General features: G+C 47.1%; 1 protein-coding gene across 2 annotated transcripts in view; it reads right to left on the reverse strand.

Annotated features, from left to right (window-relative positions):
* itgb2 (integrin, beta 2) overlaps positions 1-27,058 on the reverse strand; it is a 162,793-nt gene that overhangs the window by 109,605 nt on the left and 26,130 nt on the right. For both annotated transcript variants that reach the window (XM_072482001.1, XM_072482007.1), the window contains 2 exons: positions 16,735-16,798; positions 7,462-7,547 (listed from right to left, as the gene is read on the reverse strand). In XM_072482001.1, the coding sequence (XP_072338102.1) occupies positions 7,462-7,547; positions 16,735-16,795 (147 nt within the window). In that variant the 5' untranslated portion in view covers positions 16,796-16,798. The remainder of the gene's footprint in view (positions 1-7,461; positions 7,548-16,734; positions 16,799-27,058) is intronic.

The following is a 27,058-nucleotide window of genomic DNA, read 5'->3' on the forward strand; positions in this document are numbered from 1 at the left end:
TTGCCTAATCTTCCTCACACAAGGAATATGGGAAGGAATCTACAATTAATTGGTGGAAGCCTCTCTCGGTGGGAACCTGTGCCTGGAAAGTTAGCTGGATTGAGGAAAAACAGACCGAAACGTCCGCAAAGTGATGGATCGTCAAGGTGGTGGAACGGAGAATCTAGGAACCCAGTTATTACAAAGTTTTACTGATCCCGGATTCTGCAATATTGGCTGTACTGGTAGCTGTTCGGCTACTAAGCCCCCACCAAAGGAAATATGTGCTCCAGGTAAGGGGAAATGAGGAACCTTCAGCTTTATTTAGTTAGATTCGGCAGAATCAAAATATCTTGATTGGTTTTTAAAAAAATAAACTTTACATTTCTGAATGACTTGGGTTTTGCAGTCAGCAGTGAACAAACTGCACTCGATTTTGCTTGGATCTCTTGCACTACTTTTTGCTATGATTCGGAAGCCATTTGGGAAGGGGGTTGAGAACAAGGAATTACAGGGTCGCAGTCTCAGGGTACGGCTAGGCCATTTAGGACTGAGATGAGGAGAAAGTTCTTCACTTAGAGGTGGTGAACCTGTGGAATTCTCGACCACAGAAGGCTGTGGAGGCCAAGTTACTGAAAATAACTAAGAAGGAAATAGATAGATTTTCCGTCTCTGAAGACTTCAATGTGTATGGGGAGGGAGCATGGCGTTGAGACACAGGATCAACCATGGATCACATTCAAAGGGTCGAATGACCTACTCCTGCTCATATTTTCTATGTTTCTATTTCATTAAGACTCCATCTACAGTCCCTTTGCAAGGAATCTGGGACCAATGTGAAGAGGGCAAGCTACTCAGTATCTCCTTAACCAATAACAGTTATTTTTTTTAACTGAGGCACAGTCTGAACCAATAGAAAATCACAGAAAGCAAAAAATAAAGAGAGGGAAAGAAAGGTGGGATTCAAGGAGAATGGGATTAGAACTTAGAACATAGAACAGTACAGCACAGAACAGGCCCTTCGGCCCTCGATGTTGTGCCGAGCATTGTCCGAAACCAAGATCAAGCTATCCCACTCCCTGTCATTCTGGTGTGCTCCATGTGCCTATCCAATAACCGCTTGAAAGTTCCTAAAGTGTCCGACTCCACTATCACAGCAGGCAGTCCATTCCACACCCTAACCACTCTCTGAGTAAAGAACCTACCTCGGACATCCCTCCTATATCTCCCACCCTGAATCTTATAGTTATGCCCCCTTGTAACAGCTACATCCACCCGAGCAAATAGTCTCTGAACGTCCACTCTATCTATCCCCCTCATTATCTTATAAACCTCTATTAAGTCACCTCTCATCCTCCTCCGCTCCAAAGAGAAAAGCCCTAGCTCCCTCAACCTTTCCTCATAAGACCTATCCTGCAAACCAGGCAGCATCCTGGTAAATCTCCTTTGCACCCTTTCCAATGCTTCCACATCCTTCCTATAATGAGGTGACCAGTGATTTGTTATGTTGTAGGGTAACATAAGCGGCTTCCTTGTGGTGCACTTGACAAAGGAAGGTTCAGACATGGAGATAATTTCAACACATTTATTAAACTATTTACACTTCTATTACTCGGGTTCGACACTACTGCTAATCCTACTATAGCTACCCAGACTGATTAACCAGTTGCTGCAATCCACGTGGTGGGTGTAATATTGAATCAACCCTGTGTCTCTACTCACTGACTGTCTCCACTGGAAAGAGGTAGATCATGTGTGTGGAATCCTTTATATATGGGTTGGTGTAATGCCCTCTTGTGGTCGTGTCACCTCTGTGTGTATCGTGAATGCCCATTGGTCATGTCCTATCTAACTGATCTATTGGTTGAGTGTGTGTGTGTGATGTGTCTGGTGCTCCCTCTAGTGTCTAGCTAGCCTACATGCATTTACATTGATGCACATCACCACATCCCCCCCTTTTTTATATGTTACATATTTTCTGCACACTTTGAGAAAATTGAACAAAGAACAGGTAGATAAGGTAAGGTATATAAAAGTCATGGGAACAGTGATTAAACAATAAGTCCAAATCATTTGTGTGAGTCCAAAAACCATCACTCATCATGGTCAAATGTCTCTCTTGGTTATGAATGCCATCAACATCACTGTGCCACAGGAACCAAGAAGTGGTCAAATCACTTCGCTGTCTGATTCGGAGTCCCTTTCTTTATTCGATGTTTGTGATGGTGCTGTCGAATGGCATCTTGTAGCTGATAAGGTGTTGACGTTGAAGACGTACCATCAACAGTATCATTCGAGGTCATGGATGTGCCATATGCTGATGTTGGATAAGACTGTACATACTGGTTCTGGCCACAAGCTGTGCTGGAAGGGTGATCCTGCTGAGAACCGTTGAAGTTTGTTGAATTGGAAACAGAATTGCTGCTCGCATAAATACCTGGTGATGGTATGAAACTAGAACCTTGCATCTGATAGGAATATGCCGTCTGGCCAGGCTGGGGAGCAGCAAATCCTGGGCTGTAACTAAGGCATCCAGTCTGTAGTGCAGATTGCACTTGCTGTAGTCCTCATTCGGTCTTGATTCCATTACTGGGCAATCTGTAGTGCTGGCCTGTTTGAGAATATGCTGCATAGACTGCTGGCTGCTGCAGGCTTGAATACTGAGTTTGTCCAGCATGAGCTGTCATTGCACTGCTGGTGTGGAAAAAAATGTGTGGATATAGCTGTGGTGAACATTGGTGTATTCCTCTTGGACTGTAGCTGCTGCTATTACTGACCCAGTGTAATTGTTAAGTGATCCATCTCCTGTCGTTGTGGCATCTGCTGTCACCCTGAGCGTGCCATCACTGAGGTTGCGACACTGCCTGTCTGGAGTAAAGTCCGGCTTACGTGAATCAGAGTCGGCGTTTGGTTGCTCCCCATCTGGAGTCTGGTCTGTTTTAACTAAGTCAGTGTTGGTTTGTTGATGCTCCCCGTCCGGAGTCTTAGCAGGTTCACTGGAGTCAGCTGAGATTTCTTGAATCTGCACGTCTGGAGTCGGAACATGCAGGAATGCATTGACTTGTGGAGAGGTTTGAGCGAATGAGGATGGAAGTATCATGGTGTCACGAGTCACCAGTGGTCTCACAGTGATCGTCGAGTGCCTCTGTACACACTAGCTGAGGTCTGTCACTTTGCACATCTTGCATGGGAAGTGGGATGCTGTCGTCACTCGTCTCACATACCGTGGGTAGAGCCTCAGTAGCTGTTTGTTGTTCACTTGGGTTGGGTAAATTGTCAGAGTCTTCATCTGGTGGCGCAAACAATGTGGGTGGACTGTCATTGTCTTGCTGTTGTCCTGCATTTGGGCTCGGACTGTCATCGTCGCTTTGTTCTTCACTGTAGCATGATAGACCGTCATGGTCGTCCTGCTGTGCACTGGAGTGTGGTAGACTGTCATAGTCTTCTTGCTGTTTACTTGAGCATGGCAGACTTGCATCGTCTGCCGCTAGTTGGTCAGAGGAGGTTGCTAGACCCTCGTGGTCTTGTTCCTGCAAGGACTGCGCGTCGGAGTCTTGCGTTGCTTCTATCGTGGAGGCTGTCCGCGAGCTTGCTGCAGAGGCTTGTGACACTGGAGTCACGTCTTGTGTGTGCAAGGATTGCGCTCTAGAGTCTTGCGTTTCTTCTGTCGTGGAGGCTGTCCACGAGCTCACTGTGGAGACTTGTGACACTGGAGTCACTTCTTGTTCATGCAAGGACTGCGGTGTGGAGTCTTGCGTGTCTTCTTTCGTAGAGTCGGGAACCCTGAGCGCTGCGTGGACCACGCTCTGTGTGGCAGCAGGCCGCTCTCTGTGGGCTTGTACCGCTCTCTGTCTCTTGGTTTCAGGCTGCAGCATCATCCTACACTCACGAGTCGGGATGTCGTAGATGCTGGGCTGAAGATCCTCAAATCTGAAGAACGAATCCGCATCTGCGTCGGATTCAGTACGGGGGTCGCCAATGTGCAACACGTCTAGTTGCGGTTCGGATTTGGTACTGTGGTAGCCTCCCAAGGTTCGTCCGAGTCGTAGTCTTCTAGGACCATATCATCGCTGTTTGCGTCGAAGCTGACATTGGGCTCGCGAGGTCCAGAGAAAATGTAAAGGTCGGTTTCGAAGTATTCAAGGTCGGAATCATCGGTTTGGGCGTAGGTAACTGCTTGTTGCAGGGTTCTTCGGAGGTTAATTTCATTTCCTGGTTCAATTTGAGGCATTGTGCTGTCATTCCAGGTGAAGGAAGGTTGTTTTACGGCTTTAAAAAAATGTTTCTATGATTTCGAACGATTCCCCTGTAAATGGGCGTGGTCCGGGGCATCTGACATCATGATGCATGTGACATCATACGTAGGAAGCGTTTGTTCCTGTACCGATGGCCGTTTTCATGACTGCGCATGCGCGGCGTCTCGCGCAGCGCAAACGGACCTTCCCGTTCTGTGCGCTTCTCGCACAACTGTGCAAGTGCAGTCCCTTTAGAAAGATGGCCGCCGATCACAATTGTTCTCTGCTCCCGGATGTCGGCCTCGTACCTTTTCTTGCTGGTTGGAGTGTGTTTTCCTCACAGTATTTGTCGAATTTCTCCAGGACTGCCTGGAAGTCGCTCCTGTTTTGCCCCTTGGAGAACTTGAATGTTTTAAAGATTTCTTCTGCTCTGGCACCGGCGATGGTGAGGAGAAGCTCTGTCTTTTCAGCATCGGCCACGTCTTCCAGCTCGGCTGCCACCAGGAAGATTTCAAACATTTGGCGGAATACCCGCCAGTTTTCGCGGAGATCGCCGTGGCACCGGAGCTGCTGCTATATGGATTGATACCGTTCAGTCCTGGTCCCATGATTTGTTATGCTCTAGGTGTAACATAAGCGGCTTCCTTGTGGTGCACTTGACAAAGGAAGGTTCAGATGTGGAGATAACTTCAACACGTTTATTAAACTATTTACACTTCTATTACTCAGGTTCGACACTACTGCTAATCCTACTATAGCTACCCAGGCTGACTAACCAGTTGCTGCAATCCACGTGGTGGGAGTGATATTGAATCAACCCTGTGTCTCTACTCACTGACTGTCTCCACTGGAAAGAGGCAGATCATGTGTGTGGTGGCCTTTATATATGGGTTGGTGTAATGCCCTCTTGTGGTCGTGTCACCTCTGTGTGTATCGTGAATTGCCATTGGTCATGTCCTATCTAACTGATCTATTGGTTGAGTGTGTGTGTGATGTTTCTGGTGCTCCCTCTAGTGTCTAGCTAGCCTACATGCATTTACATTGATGCACATCACCACAATCAGAACTGCACACAATACTCCAAATGTGGTCTCACCAGGGTCATGTATAGTTGCATCATAACCCCACGGCTCTTAAACTCAAGCCCCCTGTTAATAAACGCTAACACACTAAAAGCCTTCTTCACGGCTCTATCCACCTGAGTGGCAACCTTCAGAGATCTGTGGACATGAACCCTAAGATCTCTCTGTTCCTCCACATTCCTCAGAACCCTGCCGTTGACCCTGTAATCCGCATTCAAATTTTTTTCCACCAAAATGAATCACCTCGCACTTATCAGGGTTAAACTCCATCCGCCATTTTTCATCCCAGCTCTGCATCCTATCAATGTCTCTTTGCAGCCTACAACAGCCCTCCACCTCATCCACTACTCCACCAATCTTGGTGCCATCAGCAAATTTACTGACCCACCCTTCAGCCCTCTCCTCCAAGTCATTGATAAAAATCACAAATAGCAGAGGACCCAGCACTGATCCCTGTGGTACACCGCTGGTAACTGGTCTCCAGTCTGAAAATTTTCCATCCACCACCACCTATGTGATAGCCAGTTATTTATCCAGTTGGCCAAATTTCCTTCTATCCTTATCAAACGCCTTACTAAAATCCATGTATACGACATCAACTGATCTACCTTCATCTACGCACTTAGTTACCTCCTCAAAGAATTCAATCAAATTTGTGAGGCAAGACCTACCCTTCACGAATCCTTGTTGACTATCCCGGATTAAGTTGCATCTTTCCAAATGGTCGTAAATCCTATCCTTCAGGACCTTTTCTATTATCTTCCCGACAACCGAAGTAAGACTAACTGGCCTATAATTACAAGGGTCATTCCTATTCCCTTTCTTGAACAGAGGAAAAACATTCGTCACTCTCCAGTCCTCTGGCACTATCCCCGTGGGCAGTGAGGACCCAAAGATCAAAGCCAAAGGCTGTGCAATCTCATCCCTTGACTCCCAAAGAATCCTTGGGTATATCCCATCTGGCCCAGGGGACTTGTCGACCCTCAGGTTTTTCAAAATTGCTAATACATCCTTCCTCAGAACATCTACCTCCTCCAGCCTACCCGCCTGAATCACACTCTCATCCTCACAAGCATGGCCCCTCTCCTTTGTGACCACTGAAGAAAAGTATTCATTCAACGCCTCTCCTAATTCTTCTGGCTCCATGCACAAGTTCCCACTACTGTCCTTAACCGGCCCTACCCTCACCTTGGTCATTCTTTTATTTCTCACATAAGAGTAAAAAGCCTTGGGGTTTTCCTTGATCCAACCCCACAAGGACTTCTCATGCCCCCTCCTAGCTCTCCTGAGCCCTTTTTTCAGTTCATTCCTTGCTACCTTGTAACCCTCAAGCGACCCTACTGAACCTTATTTTCTCATCTTTACATACTCTTCCTTTTTCCTCTTGACAAGACATTCAACCTCTTTTGTGAACCATGGTTCCCTCACACGGCCATTTCCTCCCTGCCTGACAGGGACATGCCTACCAAGGACACGCAGTATTTGTTCCTTGAACAAGCTCCACTTGTTAAAGAGTGGAGGATTAAAGAGACAGAATTAAAAAGTAAAAAGTTCACTTTTTAAATCTCCAACAATAATTAAAATCTGAAGGAATTAGACTCCATAATTGTACAAGTTAATTTTCAATACCAGAGAGGCTGTTCCTTGATAAATGACTCCACTGTAGGAATTGGGCTCCACAGAATGCCAATTCCACTGTTTTATTGATTTTGTGGCCGAGGTTATTGACATTTCAGCCTAGCCGCTGAGGGCAATTCTGAGAGCTAATCACATGCTTCTGAAATTTCAAATTTACAATTCTTATAACAATCTCAAAAGTTAGTCCTTTGAAATGAATACTAGCCAAAGATAACTCTCAAAAGCACGCACTGTCTCTCACATAATCCAGCTAGACACTGCTTGAATAGCTGTGTTGTCAAGAATTGATTGGTTCATCATATATATGGTTTGTCCTACCTTCCATTACAGACTATTCCACTTTCAATTAGCGATCAGTTCATCACCAATATAATCTATACCAATATTTTAAAATGGGCTCCCTTCTTTCTGACACAAGCAGTTCCACTCTCAAGTATTCTGTTTTATTGCTGGTAAACCGTAATGTACTTTCAGTGGGTACTGGACCAGACATTATAAACTGTACCCTTGTACACAATGCAGCTTACCAGTGTCTTACACCAGGCGCATGTCGGACCTAAGTTGATGCATTCCTGGCAGGTTGCTTCTGCATGTGTGGGATTACAGGAAGGATCTAAATAAAAAATAGAAAATTGGTTCATTTACTGTTACAGCCGATTGTATTTATAAAGATCGCATGTAAAAAAGTAAGATAACGGGCACATCAAACCTACGTAGTGCCACCTCTGCAGCATATTGCTATTTAAATTTTTTTTAGAGTACCCAATTATTTTTTGTCCCAATTAAGGGACAATTTAGCATGGCCAATTCACCTAACCTGCACATCTTCGGATGGCACGGTAGCACAGTGGTTAGCACTGTTGCTTCACAGCTCCTGGGTCCCAGGTTCGATTCCGGCTTGGGTCACTGTCTGTGCGGAGTCAGCACGTTCTCCCCGTGTCTGGGTGGGTTTCCTCCGGTTGCTCCGGTTTCCTCCCACAAGTCCCAAAAGACGTGCTGTTAGGTAATTTGGGCATTCTGAACTTTCCCTCTGTGTACCCAAACAGGCGCCGGAATGTGGTGACTAGGGGCTTTTCACAGTAACTACATTGCAGTGTTAATGTAAGCCTACTTGTGACAATAAAGATGATTAATTAATTAATTTGAGTTGAGGGGGTGAAACCCATGCAGAGACGGGGAGAATGTGCAAACTCCACACAGACAGTGACCCGGGGCCAGAATCGAACCCGGGTCCTCTGCGCCGTAGGCGCAGTGCTAACCACCTTGCCGCACATTGTCATAATCAAATGAACAAGAATTATTGGGTGTAATCCGAAGTCTAAGTTTGGTGGCAGACACAGAAGGGTGAGTGATTTGCGTTGGGGTGGTCTTATGGCTGAATAGGTACAGGCTTGGCATGTTCAACTCGTTACTTATCCATCCATGGGGAATGCAGCAAATCTCGTGGGTGAGAGGTTGGCAGGATGTTTCGTCCACCTCGCCATTACCCCATGGGCTCAAAAGTCCGGAAGCCATATTTAAACGGCACTTAGACAGCCTCCCTCCCCCCCCCCCCCCCCCCCCCCCCCCTCCCCTCCCTTAACCTACCTCCCAGGTCCAACCTACACATGACCCCCCACCCCACCCACCTTCCAGCCGTCGCACAGCTTGTGCTCCAGCACTCGATGTGAATGAAGTTACGAACAGCCCTTGAGAGGACGGTTTAATAAGGCATTATTAAGTGCTGTATCCTTTTCGCTGAATGGGATGTCCAGGTAGCACACAGTAAAATAAAGAACATGCATTTCTATAACTTTGACAACGGAGGCTTTCGTAGCCTCAAGACGTCCCAATTTATATAGCCAATTAAACCTTCTACTGGGGGCTGTATACCTCTGAGCCCCGCGAGGGGAGCTTGGGGAATCAACAGTTCCTCGACAGACTGGACATGCCAGTCGTGGGGGAAGAAAAGAGACAGAACCTGGAATCACAATTAGAACTGGGGGAAATCATCGAGAGCGGAAAGGGTGAGGATGGAGGAGAGTTCCTGCATAGGGACATCCCTCTGAGCCCTAGTCACAACCGCACTCCCAACCTCCGACCAAATACTCAAGATCCCAATGGTGGCAGTCACGCTCCGAACATTGTATCAGATGAGACAGAACATTGGCCAAACTGAAATGTCCACTATGGCCCCCATCTGTAACCACAGTTGACGCCCTCAACAATGTACGCCACCTTCAAAAGGTGGGGACAGGACGAGGGGGACATTGATGATTAGAGACATGTACACAGACAACAGAATAGCGACCCTGGAGGAACTCATGGAGAGGTTCCAACTACCAAAAGGAAACGGACTGAGACACACAGGTCAAAAACTTCCTCCACAGGGAAACGACGACGTACCCCCAGATACCAAGATATTCGATAGTTGGGGAACTGTTGGACGTGGGCGACCTCGGGAAGGGAAACTGTAGGGGTGACTGATGGAGGAAGTACACTCCCCCCTGGACGAGACAAGAGATAAATGGGAAAGAACTAGGCATAGAAGTGGGGGGGGGGGGGGGGGGGGGGGGGGGGCGCGACCGTGGCCCTAACCTTTGCCTCCCCATTCGCCGTCAAAGAATCCTGCTCAGCTGGCGATGGCAGCACCACCCAAAGCTGCAGACCGGCTTTCCAACCTGGCTGAATTCCTCCAACTGGAGAAAATAAAATTTGCCATCCAGGGGTCGGAAGAGGGCTCCCACAGGACCTGTTCATGGCCAGCAACCAGTAAAGCAAGGGGGGGGGGGGGGGGGCTTGGCCACAGAACATAAAGGAACAGGAAAGGGGGAAGGGGGGAGGAAGGGGGAGGGATTGAAGGTTAATGAGAAAGAGCACGAGGAACAAGAGACCAAGTTGCAGGGGACGGGCCTGATGGCACGCGGAAAACCAGAGTGAACAAGGACACATCGGTTAATACACGTTCTGGGGCACACTGGGATGTACAGCAGAGGCAGATCGTCCAAAGGGGGACCACGGCCACAGAGGGAGGAGAGACAAGTGTATGTCAACTAGATAATGATTTTTGTTTGTTCCTGTTTTCCCTTTCTCTCTTTGGTTTTTCCCTTTTGGAATTTTAATTTTTCCTTTTTTGTTTTTGCCATGTATTATGCGCAGTTATGCAACTTACAATTCAACTTACGAACTGAAATGTGAAAGATAAACTGTGAAAGCCAATAAAGACATTTAAAAATATATAGTCAATTAAATACTTCTTTTGAAATTTAGCCACTGTAGGAAAAATGGCAGCTAATATCCGCACACAAAAATCCCACAAACATCAAGAGATTATGACTGGATAATTTGTTTTAGTGAGATTGGTTGAAGGATAAATATTGGCCAGGATGCCAGCAAGAGCCGTTAACACGGTCCTAGTCGATTGGTGGAGCCCAAACCGAGACACACAGCTTCTCTTTATTGAGAGAGTTTATTGGCTTGTGCAGTCTCACAGCTCTCCTCCCAGTCAACCCAGTGTCCCAGCCATCCCCTGTTTATATGTGCTTAAAGGCAACTGATACTCATCACCTGTTTCTCTTAACCTTAATAGTGTAATTGAGAAGGGCGGCACAGTGGTTAGCACTGCTGCCTTAGAGCGCCAGGGACCCGGCCTGAGTGGAGGTGGGTGGTTGCCTGTTTGGAGTTTGTACTTTCTCCCCATGTCTGCATGGGTTTCCTCCGGATGCTCCGGTTTCCTCCCACAGTCCAAAAATGTGTGGGTTAGGTGGATTGGCGATGGTAAATTGTTCTTTAGTATACAGAGATGTGCAGGTTAGGTTATGGGGTTACACAGGTAGGGTGGGGTGGATGGAGGAGTGGACATGTGGACATGTGGAGAGGGCCTCCAGTTTCACTGTAGGGATTCTATAATATTAAGAAATGTTAACAATATAATTGATAAGAGCTCCTCTGCTTTTCATAATGTTGCCATTGCATCTTTTATGTTCAGATGTTGGTTAGCACAGTGGGCTAAACAGCTGGCTTGTAATGCAGAACAAGGCCAGCAGCGCGGGTTCAATTCCTGTACCAGCCTCCCTGAACAGGCGTTGGAATATGGCGACTAGGGGCTTTTCACAGTAACTTCATTTGAAGCCTACTTGTGACAATAAGCGATTATTATTATTATCATCTGATCTATATTTTGACCAGACCCATTGTCATATCCATTAAATTCATTGAAACTTTCCTGCAATGGTAACTCTACAAATGGCTAACTGCGAAATCATGAAATGGTGGCCCGAAATTTTGAGATTTCCCCGAACCTTTGCACAGTTTGCATCTCTATATCACTTAGTAGAGGCACTGGAAAAAGTGCAAAAGAAATTTACACAAATTGTCCCAAAAATGACTGAACGCATTGGTGCTGCTAGAAAAGGGGAGGACCGTGAGGCAAACTGCAGAGATCTTTAAAATTGTGAAAGGTTAATGGGGTTAAATAGAGAAAATGTTACCACTTGACGGGGGTGCAGAACTGGGGGTCATAAATATAAGGTGGTCACTAACAAGCCCAGCATGGAATCCAGGAAAGACCTCTTTAACCAGAGAAGTCAGAATGTCAAACTTGCTACCATATGGTGCAGTTGTGGTGAAAAGTATAGATATATATGTAAGAGGAAGCTAAGTAAGAATGAGGAAGGAAGGAGTGAAAGATTATCATGAGAACATTATGCAAGTAGTGTGGGAATTGACATATGGGAAGTATAAACACGAGCATAGATGTCTATGGCCAATTGGTCTGTTTCTCTGCTGCATGTACTCTGTACATAACATGGAGCACATTATAGGTAGAACACAGCAGAAACACAGGATTATTTTGTTTTAACTTGGCTGACAAACAAGTGACTCTCGAACGGCCAAAGGAGAGAGTTAAAGCAAAATTGTAATGGCCATATAGACATAGACATAGAACATTACAGTGCAGTACAGGCCCTTCGGCCCTCGACGTTGCGCCGACCTGTGAAACTACTCTAAAGCCCATCTACACTATTCCCTTATCGTCCATATGTCTATCCAATGACCATTTGAATGCGCTTAGTGTTGGCGAGTCCACTACTGTTGCAGGCAGGGCATTCCACGCCCTTACTACTCTCCGAGTAAAGAACCTACCTCTGACATCTGTCCTATATCTATCTCCCCTCAATTTAAAGCTATGTCCCCTCGTGCGAGACATCACCATCCGAGGAAAAAGGCTCTCACTGTCCACCCTATCCAATCCTCTGATCATCTTGTATGCCTCAATTAAGTCACCTCTTAACCTTCTTCTCTCTAACGAAAACAGCCTCAAGTCCCTCAGCCTTTCCTCATAAGATCTTCCCTCCATACCAGGCGGCATTCTGGTAAATCTCCTCTGCACCCTTTCCAATGCTTCCACATCCTTCCTATAATGCGGCGACCAGAATTGCACGCAATACTCCAAATGCGGCCGCACCAGAGTTTTGTACAGCTGCAACATGACCTCATGGCTCCGAAACTCAATCCCTCTACCAATAAAAGCTAACACACCATACGCCTTCTTAACAACCCTCTCAACCTGGGTGGCAACTTTCAGGGATCTATGTACATGGACACCGAGATCTCTCTGCTCATCCACACTGCCAAGAATCTTACCATTAGCCCAGTACTCGGTCTTCCTGTTATTCCTTCCAAAATGAATCACCTCACACTTTTCTGCATTAAACTCCATTTGCCACTTCTCAGCCCAGCGCTGCAGCTTATCTACGTCCCTCTGTAACTTGTAATATCCTTCCGCACTGTCCACAACTCCACCGACTTTAGTGTCATCTGCAAATTTACTCACCCATCCTTCTACGCCCTCCTCCAGGTCACTTATAAAAATGACAAACAGCAGTGGCCCCAAAACAGATCCTTGTGCTACACCACTAGTAACTGGACTCCAGTCTGAACATTTCCCATCAACCACCACCCTTTCTCTTCTTCCAGCTAGCCAATTTCTGATCCAAACTGCGAAATCACCCTGGACCCCATGTCAATCAGGAAACAATGATTGTAGAAACCAGAGGGACAGAAGTGGGATAGGAGAGGAAGATAAAAGGAAGAAACTGGAGAATAATCTCAGTATAGAAACACAAGAGAAAGAAAGTGACACAAAGGGAAAGGAGAGAGAATAGCAACAGAACAGAAGGCCAAAGGTACGGCGAAGTCAGTGGCAAAGCAGTGATATCACTCAGCTGGTAATCCAGAGGCCCAGGTAAATCCTCTGGGGACAGGGGTTCAAATCCGATCACAGCAACTGGTGGAGTTTAAATTCAATGAATAAAACTGGAATTGAAAAACTGGTCTCAGGGATGGTGACCGTGAAACGACCGTCAATTGTCAAAATAAAAACCCCCATCTGGTTCACGACTCTCCGGAAATCTTCTGTCTTTACCTGATCTGGCTGACATGTGACTCCAGGCTGACAGCAATTGTGTTTGGCTCTTAAATGCCCTCTGAGCTGGTCGAGTGAGCCAATCAGCACAAGGGCAATTAGGGTTGGGCAACAAATATTGCCAACGATACACACCAATGAAAGGATAAGTTAAAATGTTAAAAATCTGAAATGGAAAAAGTCGCCGTCCACATTCAATGGTGAACAGAGCATTGAAGTTGAGAATTCGGTGAAAGTAGATATGTTTCAAAATTTAATTTGATGTTTTGAACGTAACTTTGAGCGTTAAAACCATGAAAAGAAACCAACAATTTTGTTCACAGAAACTACCCATCAGTGGCTTAATTAGTTGTTTGTGAGTAATGGTAAATTGGGTGTGACTTGTGGAAGTTAACAGTACCTGGATGCACAGAGCACTTATAAACATAGTGAATCGTAAACTGAGCGCAGAAGAAGGAAATAATAATAATCACTTATTGTCACAAGTAGGCCTCAATGGAGTTACTGTGAAAAGCTCCTAGTCACCACATTCCAGGCACCTGGTCGGGGAGGCCGGTACAGGAATTGAACCCACACTGCTGCCTTCTTCGGCATTACAAGCCAGCTGCTTAGCCCATTGTGCTAAACTGAGGGTGGTGTTAAGAATTGTGGAAAATTGAGATTAAGAAATGAAATTAGGATAGATTAAAATAAAAAGGGGAATTGATAGGGGCAGCTGTCTGAAGGGGGGTTTGATATACAAATTAGCACACCAGTGAGAAAAGCAACTGTTTGCCTCTGTGAATGGGGGGGAAACAATAGTGTGTAGAAGAGGTAACTTCAACGTGGCGAGATAAGGGAATTGGCACTTTTATGCTAAAAAGCCAGGTCCACAGAGTGAGTAACATACAAAGAGAAGGAATTATATATCCATAGCACAATAACTGGAGAAAGGGACACAATAGAGGCAGCTACCATCACAGCCACACCCAGCATGCAGAGAACAGTCTCCCCTGGAAACCAGTTACTGCTAAAAGGGCAATCAGTTAAAATCCAAAACTCAAACCGAGAGGATTATGCCTTTGCTGAAACTGAAGATGGTTTTCCCAAACGTGGACAAATAACCTGTGGGGGTTAATTATTTGCTGGATTTAGCTCATAGAGTTAAATAATATTGAATGTTGTTTGGGAACAAAGGGCATCTCAGAATTCAGGAAACGTAGGAATTTGGGAACAAAAGGGCAACTTTGTGTAATCCTGTGTGTGCATAGCCATCAGTATCGTTCAGTGTACTGTTGTCGTGTATTATAGTCCTTCTTGCCGTGTATTTTTCTTTTAAGTGAATAAATATTCTTTATTAATTGATCACAAAATGACTGGACTATTCCTCCCTGTTTGCATATCTTTTCTCAAATGTGTACCAAATTGAAAATATACACCACTAAAAAAGTTTTCCAACTTACCCTTCTGGGTTTTGGGATACCCTCACATTTAACATCAGTGGGGTTCTTTTTAACTAAAAATATTTTTATTCTCCTCCTTTTTCACATTTTCTCCCAAATTTGCACCCACCAACAATAAACAGTAAGCAGTAACGAATGCAATGTCAATCCCATATCAACAACAGCAATCCCATCCTCCCACCAAACCCCCAAACAGCAGCCCGCATGTTAACATAAATAAATAACAAAAAGGAATCAGGAATCACCCATAGTCACCATTAACACATTGAGTTCCCCCCCCCCCCGATGTTTGATGTTATCCAATTCTTGAAAGTGTATAATGAATAACGCTCATGAATTATAAAGCCCCTCCATCCCACCCCTCAGTTCAAACTTAACCTTCTCAAGAGTTAAGAATTACAACAGGTCCCTCCGCCACGCCAGGGCACAGGGTGGAGACGTTGTCTCACATATCCGTTTCCAACCCCGGCTGGTCCGACACCCCGAATATGGCCTCCCGAGGGCCGGGCCCAGTTTCACGTGCACCACTTTAGAGATTACCCTAAGCACCTCCTTCCAGTAATCCTCCAGCTTTGGACAGAACCAAAACATATGAATGCGATTTGCGGGGCCCCCCCCCCCCGCAACATTCACACACATCTTCTACCCCCTCAATGAGCTGGCTCATCCTCGCCCTTGTGAATTGTGCTCTATACACCACCTTCAGCTGTATCAGCCCCAACCTCGCACACGAGGTGGAGACATTCACTCTCCGGAGCACCTCACACCAGAACCTCTCCTCCATACCCTCTTCCTCCCACTTTACTTTGATCCCTTCCAGTGGTGCCTTCTCCTCTTCCAAAATAGCTCCGTAATCCGCCGACACTACCCCCTTCTCCAGTCCCCCTGTCGTCAGCACATCCTCCAGCAATGTGGAGGCCAGCTCTACCGGGAAACTCTGTATCTCCTTTCTGGCAAAATCTCAAACCTGCATGTATCTAAACATTTCCCCCTGCTCCAGCCCATACTTCGCTCCCAGCTCCTTCAATCCTGCAAACCGACCCCCAAGATACAAACCTTTTAGTGTCTTAATCCCCTTCTCCTCCCATCTCCGAAAATGTCCGTCCCACTTCCCTGGCTATCAGCGGGGTTCTTAACAGTAGGAATTCAGTTCAGTGGGAAAGGAGTTGAGGTTTTTTGACTAATTTGTGCATTTTAAGGCAGTAGGTATTTAAAATCTTGTCAGTGTTTTAGTGTTTAGTGTAAATTATTGAGTAGGAAAAAATAAACTTGGAAAAAAATTCTGAAGTCGATATAAATAATCAAGAGTATGATATAGCAGAGAAGCTTGTCTCAAATGCAAGATTGTCCTGAATGAAGCCTGTGGTAGATAACGCCATTTCAAATTGCTCTGATTCAGATTCATTGAGCTGGCGTTGCAGATAGAGGTGTTTTAGACAGTTTACTGCAGAGCTCAGTCAGATTTTGCAGAGAGATGCAGGATCAGAACGGGGTTGGTGTTGACAATTGTGTGCAGAGTAAAGGGAATCCGGGTGAAATAGGGATTGAGGAGCCCCATGGACTTTGGCCCATGGTTATGCTTGGCAAGGCACAGCAGAGTTACCTCCTGCAGTGGGGCTGACCAGCAGGTTCTTCCACTCGTACCGCCTGCTACCTTCGAAGGAGTTGCAAGTTGATACTCAACCATTGTGATAGTGTTATGAACACATATTCCTTGGCCAGGGAGTTCTGGTGTAAGACTCAAACCTGGAGCTTCTCGTTTGGAGGTAGGAATGCTACCCACTGCGCCATAAGACCTCCCAGCTATGGTGACTGCACTGACAAAATACTTAATTGGCTGTGAAGCATTTTTGGAAGGACCTGTGGTTACGAAAGACGCGACGTGAACGCAAGTCTCTCTTATTCTTCCTGTGTTATGTTTCCATGTGCATTTAAATTTCACATTCACTCACCAGCCAGCCCTGTTCCCAGCACAAAGGCAAACATCAGCTTGAAGAGGAGCCACTTGACCATTTCCTGTTTTGAAAAAAAAATGAAAAGGTCCATATCACAATCTCCATTTGACTCTTAATAGGGCTATGCAATTGTTTCACAGTATAGCTAATTACGTTTAGCGCACACATAATAATCTATATTCACCTGACTTGGCAGACATGCCCAACCTGATCAATAGCCTAATATCAGGGACCAGGGCAGTGAGAGAGAGGAAGGAAGAGAAAAAGGAAAAATGGCTTCAACATCATTCCCTTGAAGATACTGCGAGTTAAATACTTGGGGCTGGGTTCTCCGATCCTGCAGCTATGTCCGCAGGATCTGTCTGATCTTACGACCAGAGAGTCAGCGCCGCCCCCCGCACCGATCCTCCGTCTGGTGGGGGGCGAGCAGCTGCGCAGTGTAAGGTGTTGATTGTGGGGGATTCAGTGATGGTGATGCCATTGAATGTCAAGATGGTTAGATTCTCTCTTGTTGAAGATGGCCATTGCCTGGCACTTGTGTGGCGCGAATGTAACTTGCCACTTGTCAGCCCAAGCCTGGATATTGTCCAGGTCTTGCTGCATTTGGACATGGACTGCTTCAGTGTCTGGGGAATCACAAATAGTGCTGAACATTGAGAACTCCTCAGTGAACATCCCAACTTCTGACCTCATGATGAAAGGGAGGTCACTGATGAAGTAGTGGACGATGCTTGGCCTAGGACATTCAAAGTGGTAGCAGGGTGACCTGAGCGCAGTCAATTATGTCCTGGACTTTGAAGGAATGCTGCAATGAATTTGAACACCAGTGCCCCAATCTGCTGCTTTTGGATATCCGGATATTTCAGGAAACATGGAGTCTATGACTAGTTTCATGTGAGGACGGACTATAAGCTGACTGATGTTGCTGATTTTCACTATGGTTGCCTGGATTATCTGGGGGCAATCAAGTCCAGTGACTTTCATTACAACCAAAAGCGTTGTGGGCGATGGTCCAAATCGATGCTCCCTCCACTCTCTTATATCTCCTCCATTGCCCCCAGATTCTCCGTCTGACTCCTGGAAAAGCATAGCTTCCTTATTCACTGCAGCACAGAGGACCAGAGATCTGCTGGAAAGCTGAGCATTCCTGCTAGCCCATTCATTACTTACTGTCCAATCAGCTGTGACTTTTTTTTGTCCCACACCCCAGCAGACTGGATCTGATGCGACCCTTATATGCTACCAGTGTTAATTCTAATAATTGTGTGTTGAGGAAGAATTTTTTTTAAAAAAAAATTTTATTAGGGTATTTGCAAGTTTTTATAATAATAACGACATAAACGTGGTACAATAAACATTTCCACCCCATCACAATCTTCACACACCCCAACCATAAAACAACAATCAGGCCCTCTCCTCCCCCCGCCCCCACCGCCCCCCCCCCTCCCCCGGTCCTTTGGAATTCTGCATCTGCTGACATTTTAATTTTCCCCGAGAAAATCGACGAACGGCTGCCACCTCCGGGTGAACCCAACCATTGATCCTCTTAAGGCAAACTTTATTTTCTCCAGACTGAGAAACCCAGCCAGGTCACTAACCCAGGTCTCTACACTCGGGGGCTTCGAGTCCCTCCACATTAACAAGATCCGTCTCCGGGCTACCAGGGAGGTAGAGACCAAGACTTCAGCCTCTTTCGGCCCCTGAACTCCCGGCTCTTCCGACACTCCAAAGATCGCCACCTCCGGACTCAGCGCCACCCGTGTTTTTAGTACAGTGGACATTGCCTTAGCGAAACCTTGCCAAAATCGTCTAAGCTTCGGGCATGCCCAAAACATGTGGACACGATTTGCTGGGCTTCCCGCGCACCTCGCACACCTGTCCTCAACCCCGAAAAACTTGCTCATCCGGGCCACTGTCATGTGTGCCCGGTGGACTACCTTAAATTGTATCAGGCTAAGCCTGGCACACGATGAGGATGTGTTAACCCTGCTTAGGGCATCCGCCCACAGACCCGCCTCTATCTCTCCTCCGAGCTCGTCCTCCCACTTAAGCTCCTCCACTGGAGTTTCCTCCGCCCCCGAAAGCTCCTGGTAAATATCTGATACCTTCCCCTCTCCCACCCAGGTACTGGAGACGACTCTATCCTGTATCCCCCATGGCGGCAGCAGCGGAAAGGCCGGCACCTGTTTTCTCAGGAAGTCTCGCACCTGCAAATACTTAAAACCATTCCCTGCTGGCAATTCAAATTTATCCTCCAAGGCTTTCAAGCTGGGGAATCTCCCATCTATAAATAGATCCCCCATCCTCCTAATTCCTGCCCTTTGCCATCTCCGGAACCCACCATCCAGCCTACCCGGTACAAACCGATGATTATTAGAAACCGGGGTCCAAACCGATGCTCCCTCCACTCTCTTATATCACCTCCATTGCCCCCAGATTCTCAGAGCCGCCACCACCGCCAGACTTGTGGAGAATCGGGCCAGCGAGAACGGAAGAGGTGCCGTTATCAGTGCTCCCAAACTGGTGTCTTTACATGACGCCGCCTCCATCCGCTCCCATACCGACCCCTCCCCCACTACCCACTTCCTGATCATGGCTATATTAGCCACCCAGTAGTAATTTCAAAAGTTCGGCAGCGCCAACCCACCCTCCCCCCGACTGCGCTCCAGCAACACTTTCTTCACTCGCGGGGTTTTATCCGTCCACACAAAGCTCGATATAACCTTATTCACCCGCTTGAAAAAGGCCTTTGGGATGAAGATGGGGAGACACTGAAAGACAAACAGAAATCTGGGGAGGACCGTCATTTTCACGGTCTGTACCCGCCCCGCCAGTGATAGCGGGAGCATGTCCCATCTCTTAAAGTCCCCTTTCATTTGTTCTACAAGCCGGGATAGGTTTAACTTGTGCAGTGCCTCCCATTCCCGGGCCACCTGGATTCCCAGATACTGAAAGCTCTTTCCTACCATTCTAAGTGGCAGCTCTCCCAGTCTCTTCTCCTGCTCTCTCGTCTGGATCGCGAACATCTCGCTTTACCCCATGTTCAATTTATACCCCGAAAAATTACCAAATTCCCCAAGGATCCGCATAACTTCCCCATCCCCTCCAACGGGTCTGAAATATACAAAAGCAGGTCATCTGCGTAAAGCGAGACCACCCGGTGCCCCCCCCCCCCCCCCCCCCCCCCCCCCCGCCATCACCAAACCAGCCCTTTCCAGTTCCTAGAGGTTCTTAATGCCATGGCCAATGGCTCTATGGCCAGAGCAAACAGTAACGGGGAGATGGGGCACCCTTGCCTCGTCCCTCGGTGTAGTTTAAAATACGCCGACCTCAGCCGGTTCGTACGCACACTCGCTACTGGTGCCTGATAGAGCAACCTCACCCAGTCAATGAAACCCTCACCCAGTCAATGAAACCTTCCCAGCGCCTCCCACAGGTAATCCCACTCCACCCGATCAAAAGCCTTCTCCGCATCCATCGCGACCACCACCTCCATTCTGAGGGCATCGTAATAACATTTAAAAGCCTTCGAACATTGGCCTTGAGTTGCCTGCCCTTTACAAATCCCGTCTGGTCTTCCCCCATCACCCCCGGGACACAGTCCTCTCTCCTTGTGGCCAATATCTTAGTACGAAGTCTTACAACACCAGGTTAAAGTCCAACAGGTTTGTTTCGATATCACTAGCTTTCGGAGCGCTGCTCCTTCCTCAGGGGAATGAAGAGGTCTGTTCCAGAAACATATATATAGACAAATTCAAAGATGCCAGACAATGCTTGGAATGCGACCATTAGCAGGTGATTAAATCTTTACAGATCCAGAGAGGGGTAACCCCAGGTTAAAGAGGTGTGAATTGTGTCAAGCCAGGACAGTTGGTAGGATTTCGCAGGCCAGATGGTGGGGGATATCTTAGCCAGCAGTTTGGCGTCCACATTCAGTAGAGAAATTGGCCTGTATGACCCGCATTGCTCCGGATCCTTCTCCCGTTTCAGGATCAATGAAATCGAGGCCTGCGACATTGTTGGGGGGAGGGCTCCCTTCTCTCTTGCTTCATTAAATGTCCTCACCAGCAGTGGGCTCAATATCTCTGAAAACTTCTTTTTTTTTTTAAATATATTTTATTCAAAATTTTTGGCCAACCATGACAGTACATTGTGTATCCTTTACACAGTAATATAACAATATAAATAACAATGGCCAGTTTTAAGCAAGAAATAAATAATATATAAACAACATCAAAATTAAAAAACAAAACTAAATGGCAACTGCCTTGTCCCAAATAAATACTCTCCAAAAATACAATTTAGCAGTCCAATATACAATTACCTATAACAACAACCTATACATATTATACATATACACTAACACCCCTGCTCTGAAAACTTCTTATAGAATTACACCGGGTAGCCGTCCGACCCCGGGACTACAAGCCCTCCAGACCCTCAATTATTTCCTCAATTTCAATTGGGGCTCCCAGCCCATCCACCAGATCCTCACCCACCCTCGGGAGCCTCAACTGACCCAAAAACTGCCTTATCCCCTCCACCCTGGCTCATATAATTTACTGTAAAAGTCCTTAAACACCTCATTCACCCCCACTGGGTCCAGTACCGTATTCCCCCCTCTACTCTTTACTCTCCCTATCTCCCTGGACGCCTCCCTTTTCCTGAGCTGGTGCGCTAACATTCTGCTTGCCTTTTCCCCATACTCATAGATCCCACCCCCCTTGCCTTCCTCAGCTGTTCCACTGCTTTCCCTGTAGTCAACAGCCCACACTCCGCCTGTAACCTATGCCGCTCCCTCAGAATCCCCGTGTCCGGGGCCTCCGAGTATCTCCTATCCACCTGGAGTATCTCCTCCACTAGCCTATCCCTCTCAGTCCGTTCCGCCTTTTCTCTGTGGGCCCGCATCGAGATTAATTCCCCTCTGACCACTGCCTTCAAAGCTTCCCAGACCATCGCTGCAGAGACCTCCCCCGTATCATTTGTTTCCAGGTAGTTCTGGATGGACTTGATCACCCGCCCACAGATCGCTTCGTCCGCTAACAATCCCACATCCAGCCTCCACAGCGGGCGTTGTCCTCTCTCCAAACTAACCCGTAGATCCACCCAATGTGGCTCATGATCCGACACTGCGATTGCCAAGTACTCAGTATCCACCACCCCTGGTATTAGAGTCCTGCTCAGAACAAAAAAGTCAATGCAAGAGTATACCTTGTGGACATGGGAGAAAAAAGAAAACTCCTTCGCTCTTGGCCATGCAAACCTCCATGGGTCTACTCCCCCCATCTGTTCCATAAACCCCTTCAATTCCTTTGCCGTGGCAGGCATCCTCCCTGTCTTGGATTTTGACCTGTCCAATTCCGGATCAATGACTGTATTAAAATCTCCTCCCATGATCAAGTTATGTGACTAACACCCGCCTCATAATTCCACATTGTCCCAATTTGGAACATATACGTTCATGAGTACCACACGCACCCCCTCCAACTTCCCACTCACCATTATGTACCTACCATCCTTGTCTGACACGATTCTCCCTGGCTCGAATGCCAATCGTTTATTAATCAAGATCGCTACCCCCCTGGTCTTTGAGTCCAGCCCTAAGTGGAATATTTGGCCAACCCACCCCTTTCTCAATCTCGTCTGGTCTGTAACTTTAGGTGTGTCTCTTGTAACATTGCCACGTCCGCCTTCAGCCCGCTCAAATGCACAAACACGTGAGCCCCCTTGTCTGGCCCATTCAGCCCTCTAACGTTCCATGTAATCAGCCTGGTCGGGGGACTTCCCGCCGCCCCCCCTCCCGCTGACTAGCCATCACCCTTTTTAGGCCAGCCTCCAGCTCGCACCCCCGGCCTCCTCGAGCCCCCCCTCAGGCATTCACAGAATTCATAGAATTTATTCATAGAATTTACAGTGCAGAAGGAGGCCATTTAGCCCATTGATTCTGCACCGGCTCTCGGAAAGAGCACCCTACACAAGCCCACACCTCCACCTTTATCCCCATAACCCCATAACCCAGTAAACTCACCCAACACTAAGGGCAATTTTCCAATTAAGGGGCAATTTAGCGTGTCCAATCCACCTAACCTGCACATCTTTGGGTTGTGGGGGTGAAACCCACGTAAACACGGGGAGAATATGCAAACTCCACACGGACAGTGACCCAGAGCCAGGATCAAACCTGGGACCTCGGCGCCGTGAGGCAGCAGTGCTCACCACTGTGCCACCATGCTGCCCTATTTGGGTACTCTAAATTTATTTTTAAATTTAAAAAAAAGAAATCAGTCCAAGCTCCATGGCAGCCATCACTGTCGCAGAGGTTGCGACCCCAAAATTTCCTCTCACACCCCACTGACGGTCGAAACTCACAGCCTGGGAGGCACTGGTTGCATATATAACCGTTAGCCCTGCTGTCCTGTGACTTGAGTCCTTTGAGAGATATGTTCAGGGCAGTACAGTGACACAGTGATTACCCCTGCTGCCTCACTGCGCCAGGGACCTGGATTAAATTCCGGCCTTGGGTGACTGTGTGGAGTTTGCACGTTCTCCTCATGTCTGCGTGGGTTTTCACCGGGTGCCCCAGTTTCCTCCCACAGTCCAAAGATGTGTAGGTTAGGTGAATTGGCCATGCTAAATTGCCCCTTAGGGTCCAAAGATGTGCAGTTAAGTTAGGCTAACAGGGATAGGGCAGGGAGGGGGGCCTAGGTAGGGTGCTCTTTCAGAGGGTGCTGACTCAATGGACCGAATGGCCTCCTTCTTCGTTGTAGGGATTCTATGGTTCTAACCGCAATATCAGCAACATATGTTGCACCAGTATCTCCCTTTGCGACAGCCTTGCCGTAAATCCGGAAATGTGTTAACATTTAGCAGTGGTTAGCAATGCTGCCTCACTGCACTGAGGACCTGGGTTGAATCCAGGCCCCGGGTCACAGTCCGTGTGGAGTTTGCACATTCTCCCCGTGTCTGCGTGTGTCTCACCTCCTCAATCCAAAAGTGTGCAGGGTAGGTGGATTGGCCACACTAAATTGCCCCTTAATTTGAAAATCTTTTTTAAAAATTCTATTGAGCATTTAGCAGGCGTCGGGGACCATTCGCCGGTGTGTGAACATACTGCGTCCGCAGTAATTTACATCTGCCAGAACAAATCCATTTGTTGGATTTGCTGTAAATTAGGGTTTGTACTTTGAGCGGCAGTGAGAGTTCTCCCTGGCTGAGGTACATCATTGTTTTATGCCAGACTGACAGGATGTGGTGCAACACACAATTCCATTTTAACTTGAGGAACTATGACATTTCCCGAACTAGAGGCTCCCGAAAGCCACTAGCAGGGCTAATGTTGCAGAACCGCAACTGAACATCCCCATGGCTCTGCCAAAATTAATTTCAAACAAACATTCCCTTTTTTTCTTAGAAAAGAAAATGGACAGACTGTGGGTCACTGTCTCAGAAAATTCTGACAAACTTGAACTTTTCCAGTGACGAAAAATAAATCCTCCCTATTCCGTAAACATTTTTTTTTTATTGAATCTTTAAGGCGATGTTGTAGTTTCTTGAAAAGATCTGAGTATACATATTTTGTCATGCTGCCCTTTCTGCTGGGGAGGTGAAAATGAAGTTAGTTCAACAACTGCTGCCTGCTGCGAGGCTACCAGTCCGGCCCTGCCCACCACTGGGATTCTCCGGTCCTTCGGAAAGTCAATGGGCTTTTGGCTGGGCCGCTGAATCTCCCACAGAGGGGGTCCCCCCACGACGATATCCTAAGATCCATGGCCTACTTGTTCATCTTTTTAGCCCAAGACACAACAGAAAGATGGCAATGAGGATGGGATTCTGTTATATCCCCACTGGAGGCCACGGGGGGGGGGGGGGGGGTCTGCAATCTCAGAGTCCCTGTGGCCTCGCCTGAATATCATCTCTCTAGAGGGGGCAGAGCTACACACTTAAGCCCAGGGCCCCATGGGACATAAATACCCCAGCCCAAGTGTGGGCCGGGCGCACAAGACCCTTCGCGGAGTAGGAGTTGCATTATGGGAGGTAAAATTATATTGAGTTTTCTTATAGTTATTGCTTCCATGTAGTCGCTCACCTGGAACTTTACAGGTTCCAAACCCACGGGGGCAAAACACAACACATTACCCATTTATGGGTTGCCAGGTGTCTTGGTGTCAGATTATGCTGCACAGTTTACCGTTTATGTCAGAAGACTCTGAACTAGAGTCCAACGCACTCTAATACCTCACTATAACCCTCAGCATTGAATGTTGCCAGATTGTGAACAACAAAGAACAAAGAAATGTACAGCACAGGAACAGGCCCTTCGGCCCTCCAAGCCCGTGCCGACCATGCTGCCCGTCTAAACTAAAATCTTCTACACATCCGGGGTCCATATCCATCTATTCCCATCCTATTCATGTATTTGTCAAGATGACCCTTAAATGTCACTATCGTCCCTGCTTCCACCACCTCCTCCGGCAGCGAGTTCCAGGCACCCACTACCCTCTGTGTAAAAAACTTGCCTTGTACATCTACTCTAAACCTTGCCCCTCGCACCTTAAACCTATGCCCCCTAGTAATTGACCCCTCTACCCTGGGAAAAAGTATCTGACTATCCACTCTGTCTATGACCCTCATAATTTTTTAGACCTCTATCAGGTCGCCTCTCAACCTCCGTCGTTCCAGTGAGAACAAACCAAGTTTATTCAACCTCTCCTCATAGCTAATGCCCTCCATACCAGGCAACATCCTGGTAAATCCCTTCTGCATCCTCTCTAAAGCCTCCACATCCTTCCAGTAGTGTGGCGACCAGAATTGAACACTATACTCCAAGTGTGGCCCAACTAAGGTTCTATACAGCTGCAACATGACTTGCCAATTTTTATACTCAATGCCCCGGCCAATGAAGGCAAGCATGTCGTATGCCTACTTGACTACCTTCTCCACCTGTGTTGTCCCTTTCAGTGATCTATGGACCTGTACACCTAGGTCTCTCTGACTGTCAATACTCTTGAGGGTTCTACCATTCACTGTATATTCCCTACCTACAATAGACCTTCCAAAATGCATTACCTCACATTTGTCTGGATTAAATTCCATAAAAGAGGTGATTGCAGAGTGTTTGCTGGGTGATTAGCTAGACACTAACTTCCATGCTTCTCTTCGAGGCAGGCAGGACAATTTTCCCTCCTCTTCCAGACTAACCCCACAGGTTGCTCACCTGTTACTTCTCAAGTAACGTTGAGAAGTTAGCGTTTAACAAGCTCCTGGAACAAAGGCCCTAAAGTGGACAATTTACCACCACTTAAAGACCTCAGTCCACCTCTGCGGTTTTTGATTTGCAGAGGAAGGCAACCTGTCTGGCAGATTTCACTGCATGGACCAAAGGTGAGCAGGAAGGGGGGATTCCTCATTTAGCAGGGTATCCTGTGCCTATTGGGGGCATATCCCATTCGACCCACCCGCCTCCTGCCCCTCTAACCCAATCTCCACCCTGCAGGCCTTCACCCGTTGCTGGGATCTCCCATGCGTGCTCACGCAAAATACCCAGACTTGTCTAAATCCCGGACTTTCCTAAATCCAGACATAGCAGTAGGTATTACTATGTTCTGGAACTGCTGGACTATAGAGCCTTTAGCCAATCAGATTAACCCACAACTCTTTAGGGTAGGATTTCCTGTCCCTGAGGGGCAGAAGTGCCCCTCTGACCCTATTAAACAACCCCCCCTTCAGTGTATTATCACTGGAATAGCCTGAAAATCGCCCAAATTCTCCTAGTATCTCCATGATTTCGGCCATCCCCTCCATCGGTTCAGTGATAAAGAGCAGCAAGTCGTCCGTATAGAGAGGGACCCTGTGCTCCCCCCCCCCAGCCCCCCCCCCCTGCCCCCTTGCTAAAGTCAATATTTTCCTGCTTCTGTAGTAGAAAGATTCGACACGCTCATTAAGACAAAATAACAAACTTTATTTTCAAAACGACTGCATGCAGTAATGGCTGAAGCTTGAAGTCAGAGAGCAGTTAGTGAAACTTGCTGATTCCTTCTCAAGTTCGCATTTTCACAGAGAATCAGCTCAATATTTATACATTATCATTATCAAGATTGCGTGACAACAGCTCAGTTAGGAATTTGATTGGAAATAGAAACGGAAGCAATGTCATAAAACAGACCTTTTTTGGTCGCATCACTCATACCATTATCTTGTCCTTGGAGGGAACATTGAAAGGTCGGAGTAGAATTATTTCTTCCTGAACTTATCTTGTTTTATTCCTACGGCCCTGGGTTGTGACGAGTTAGTTTTATCAGGAGTTGCCGAGGTCCGGTATTTT

The sequence above is a fragment of the Scyliorhinus torazame genome, chromosome 2 (genome assembly GCF_047496885.1).
Source record: "Scyliorhinus torazame isolate Kashiwa2021f chromosome 2, sScyTor2.1, whole genome shotgun sequence".
NCBI classification, from domain to species: Eukaryota; Metazoa; Chordata; class Chondrichthyes; order Carcharhiniformes; family Scyliorhinidae; genus Scyliorhinus; species Scyliorhinus torazame.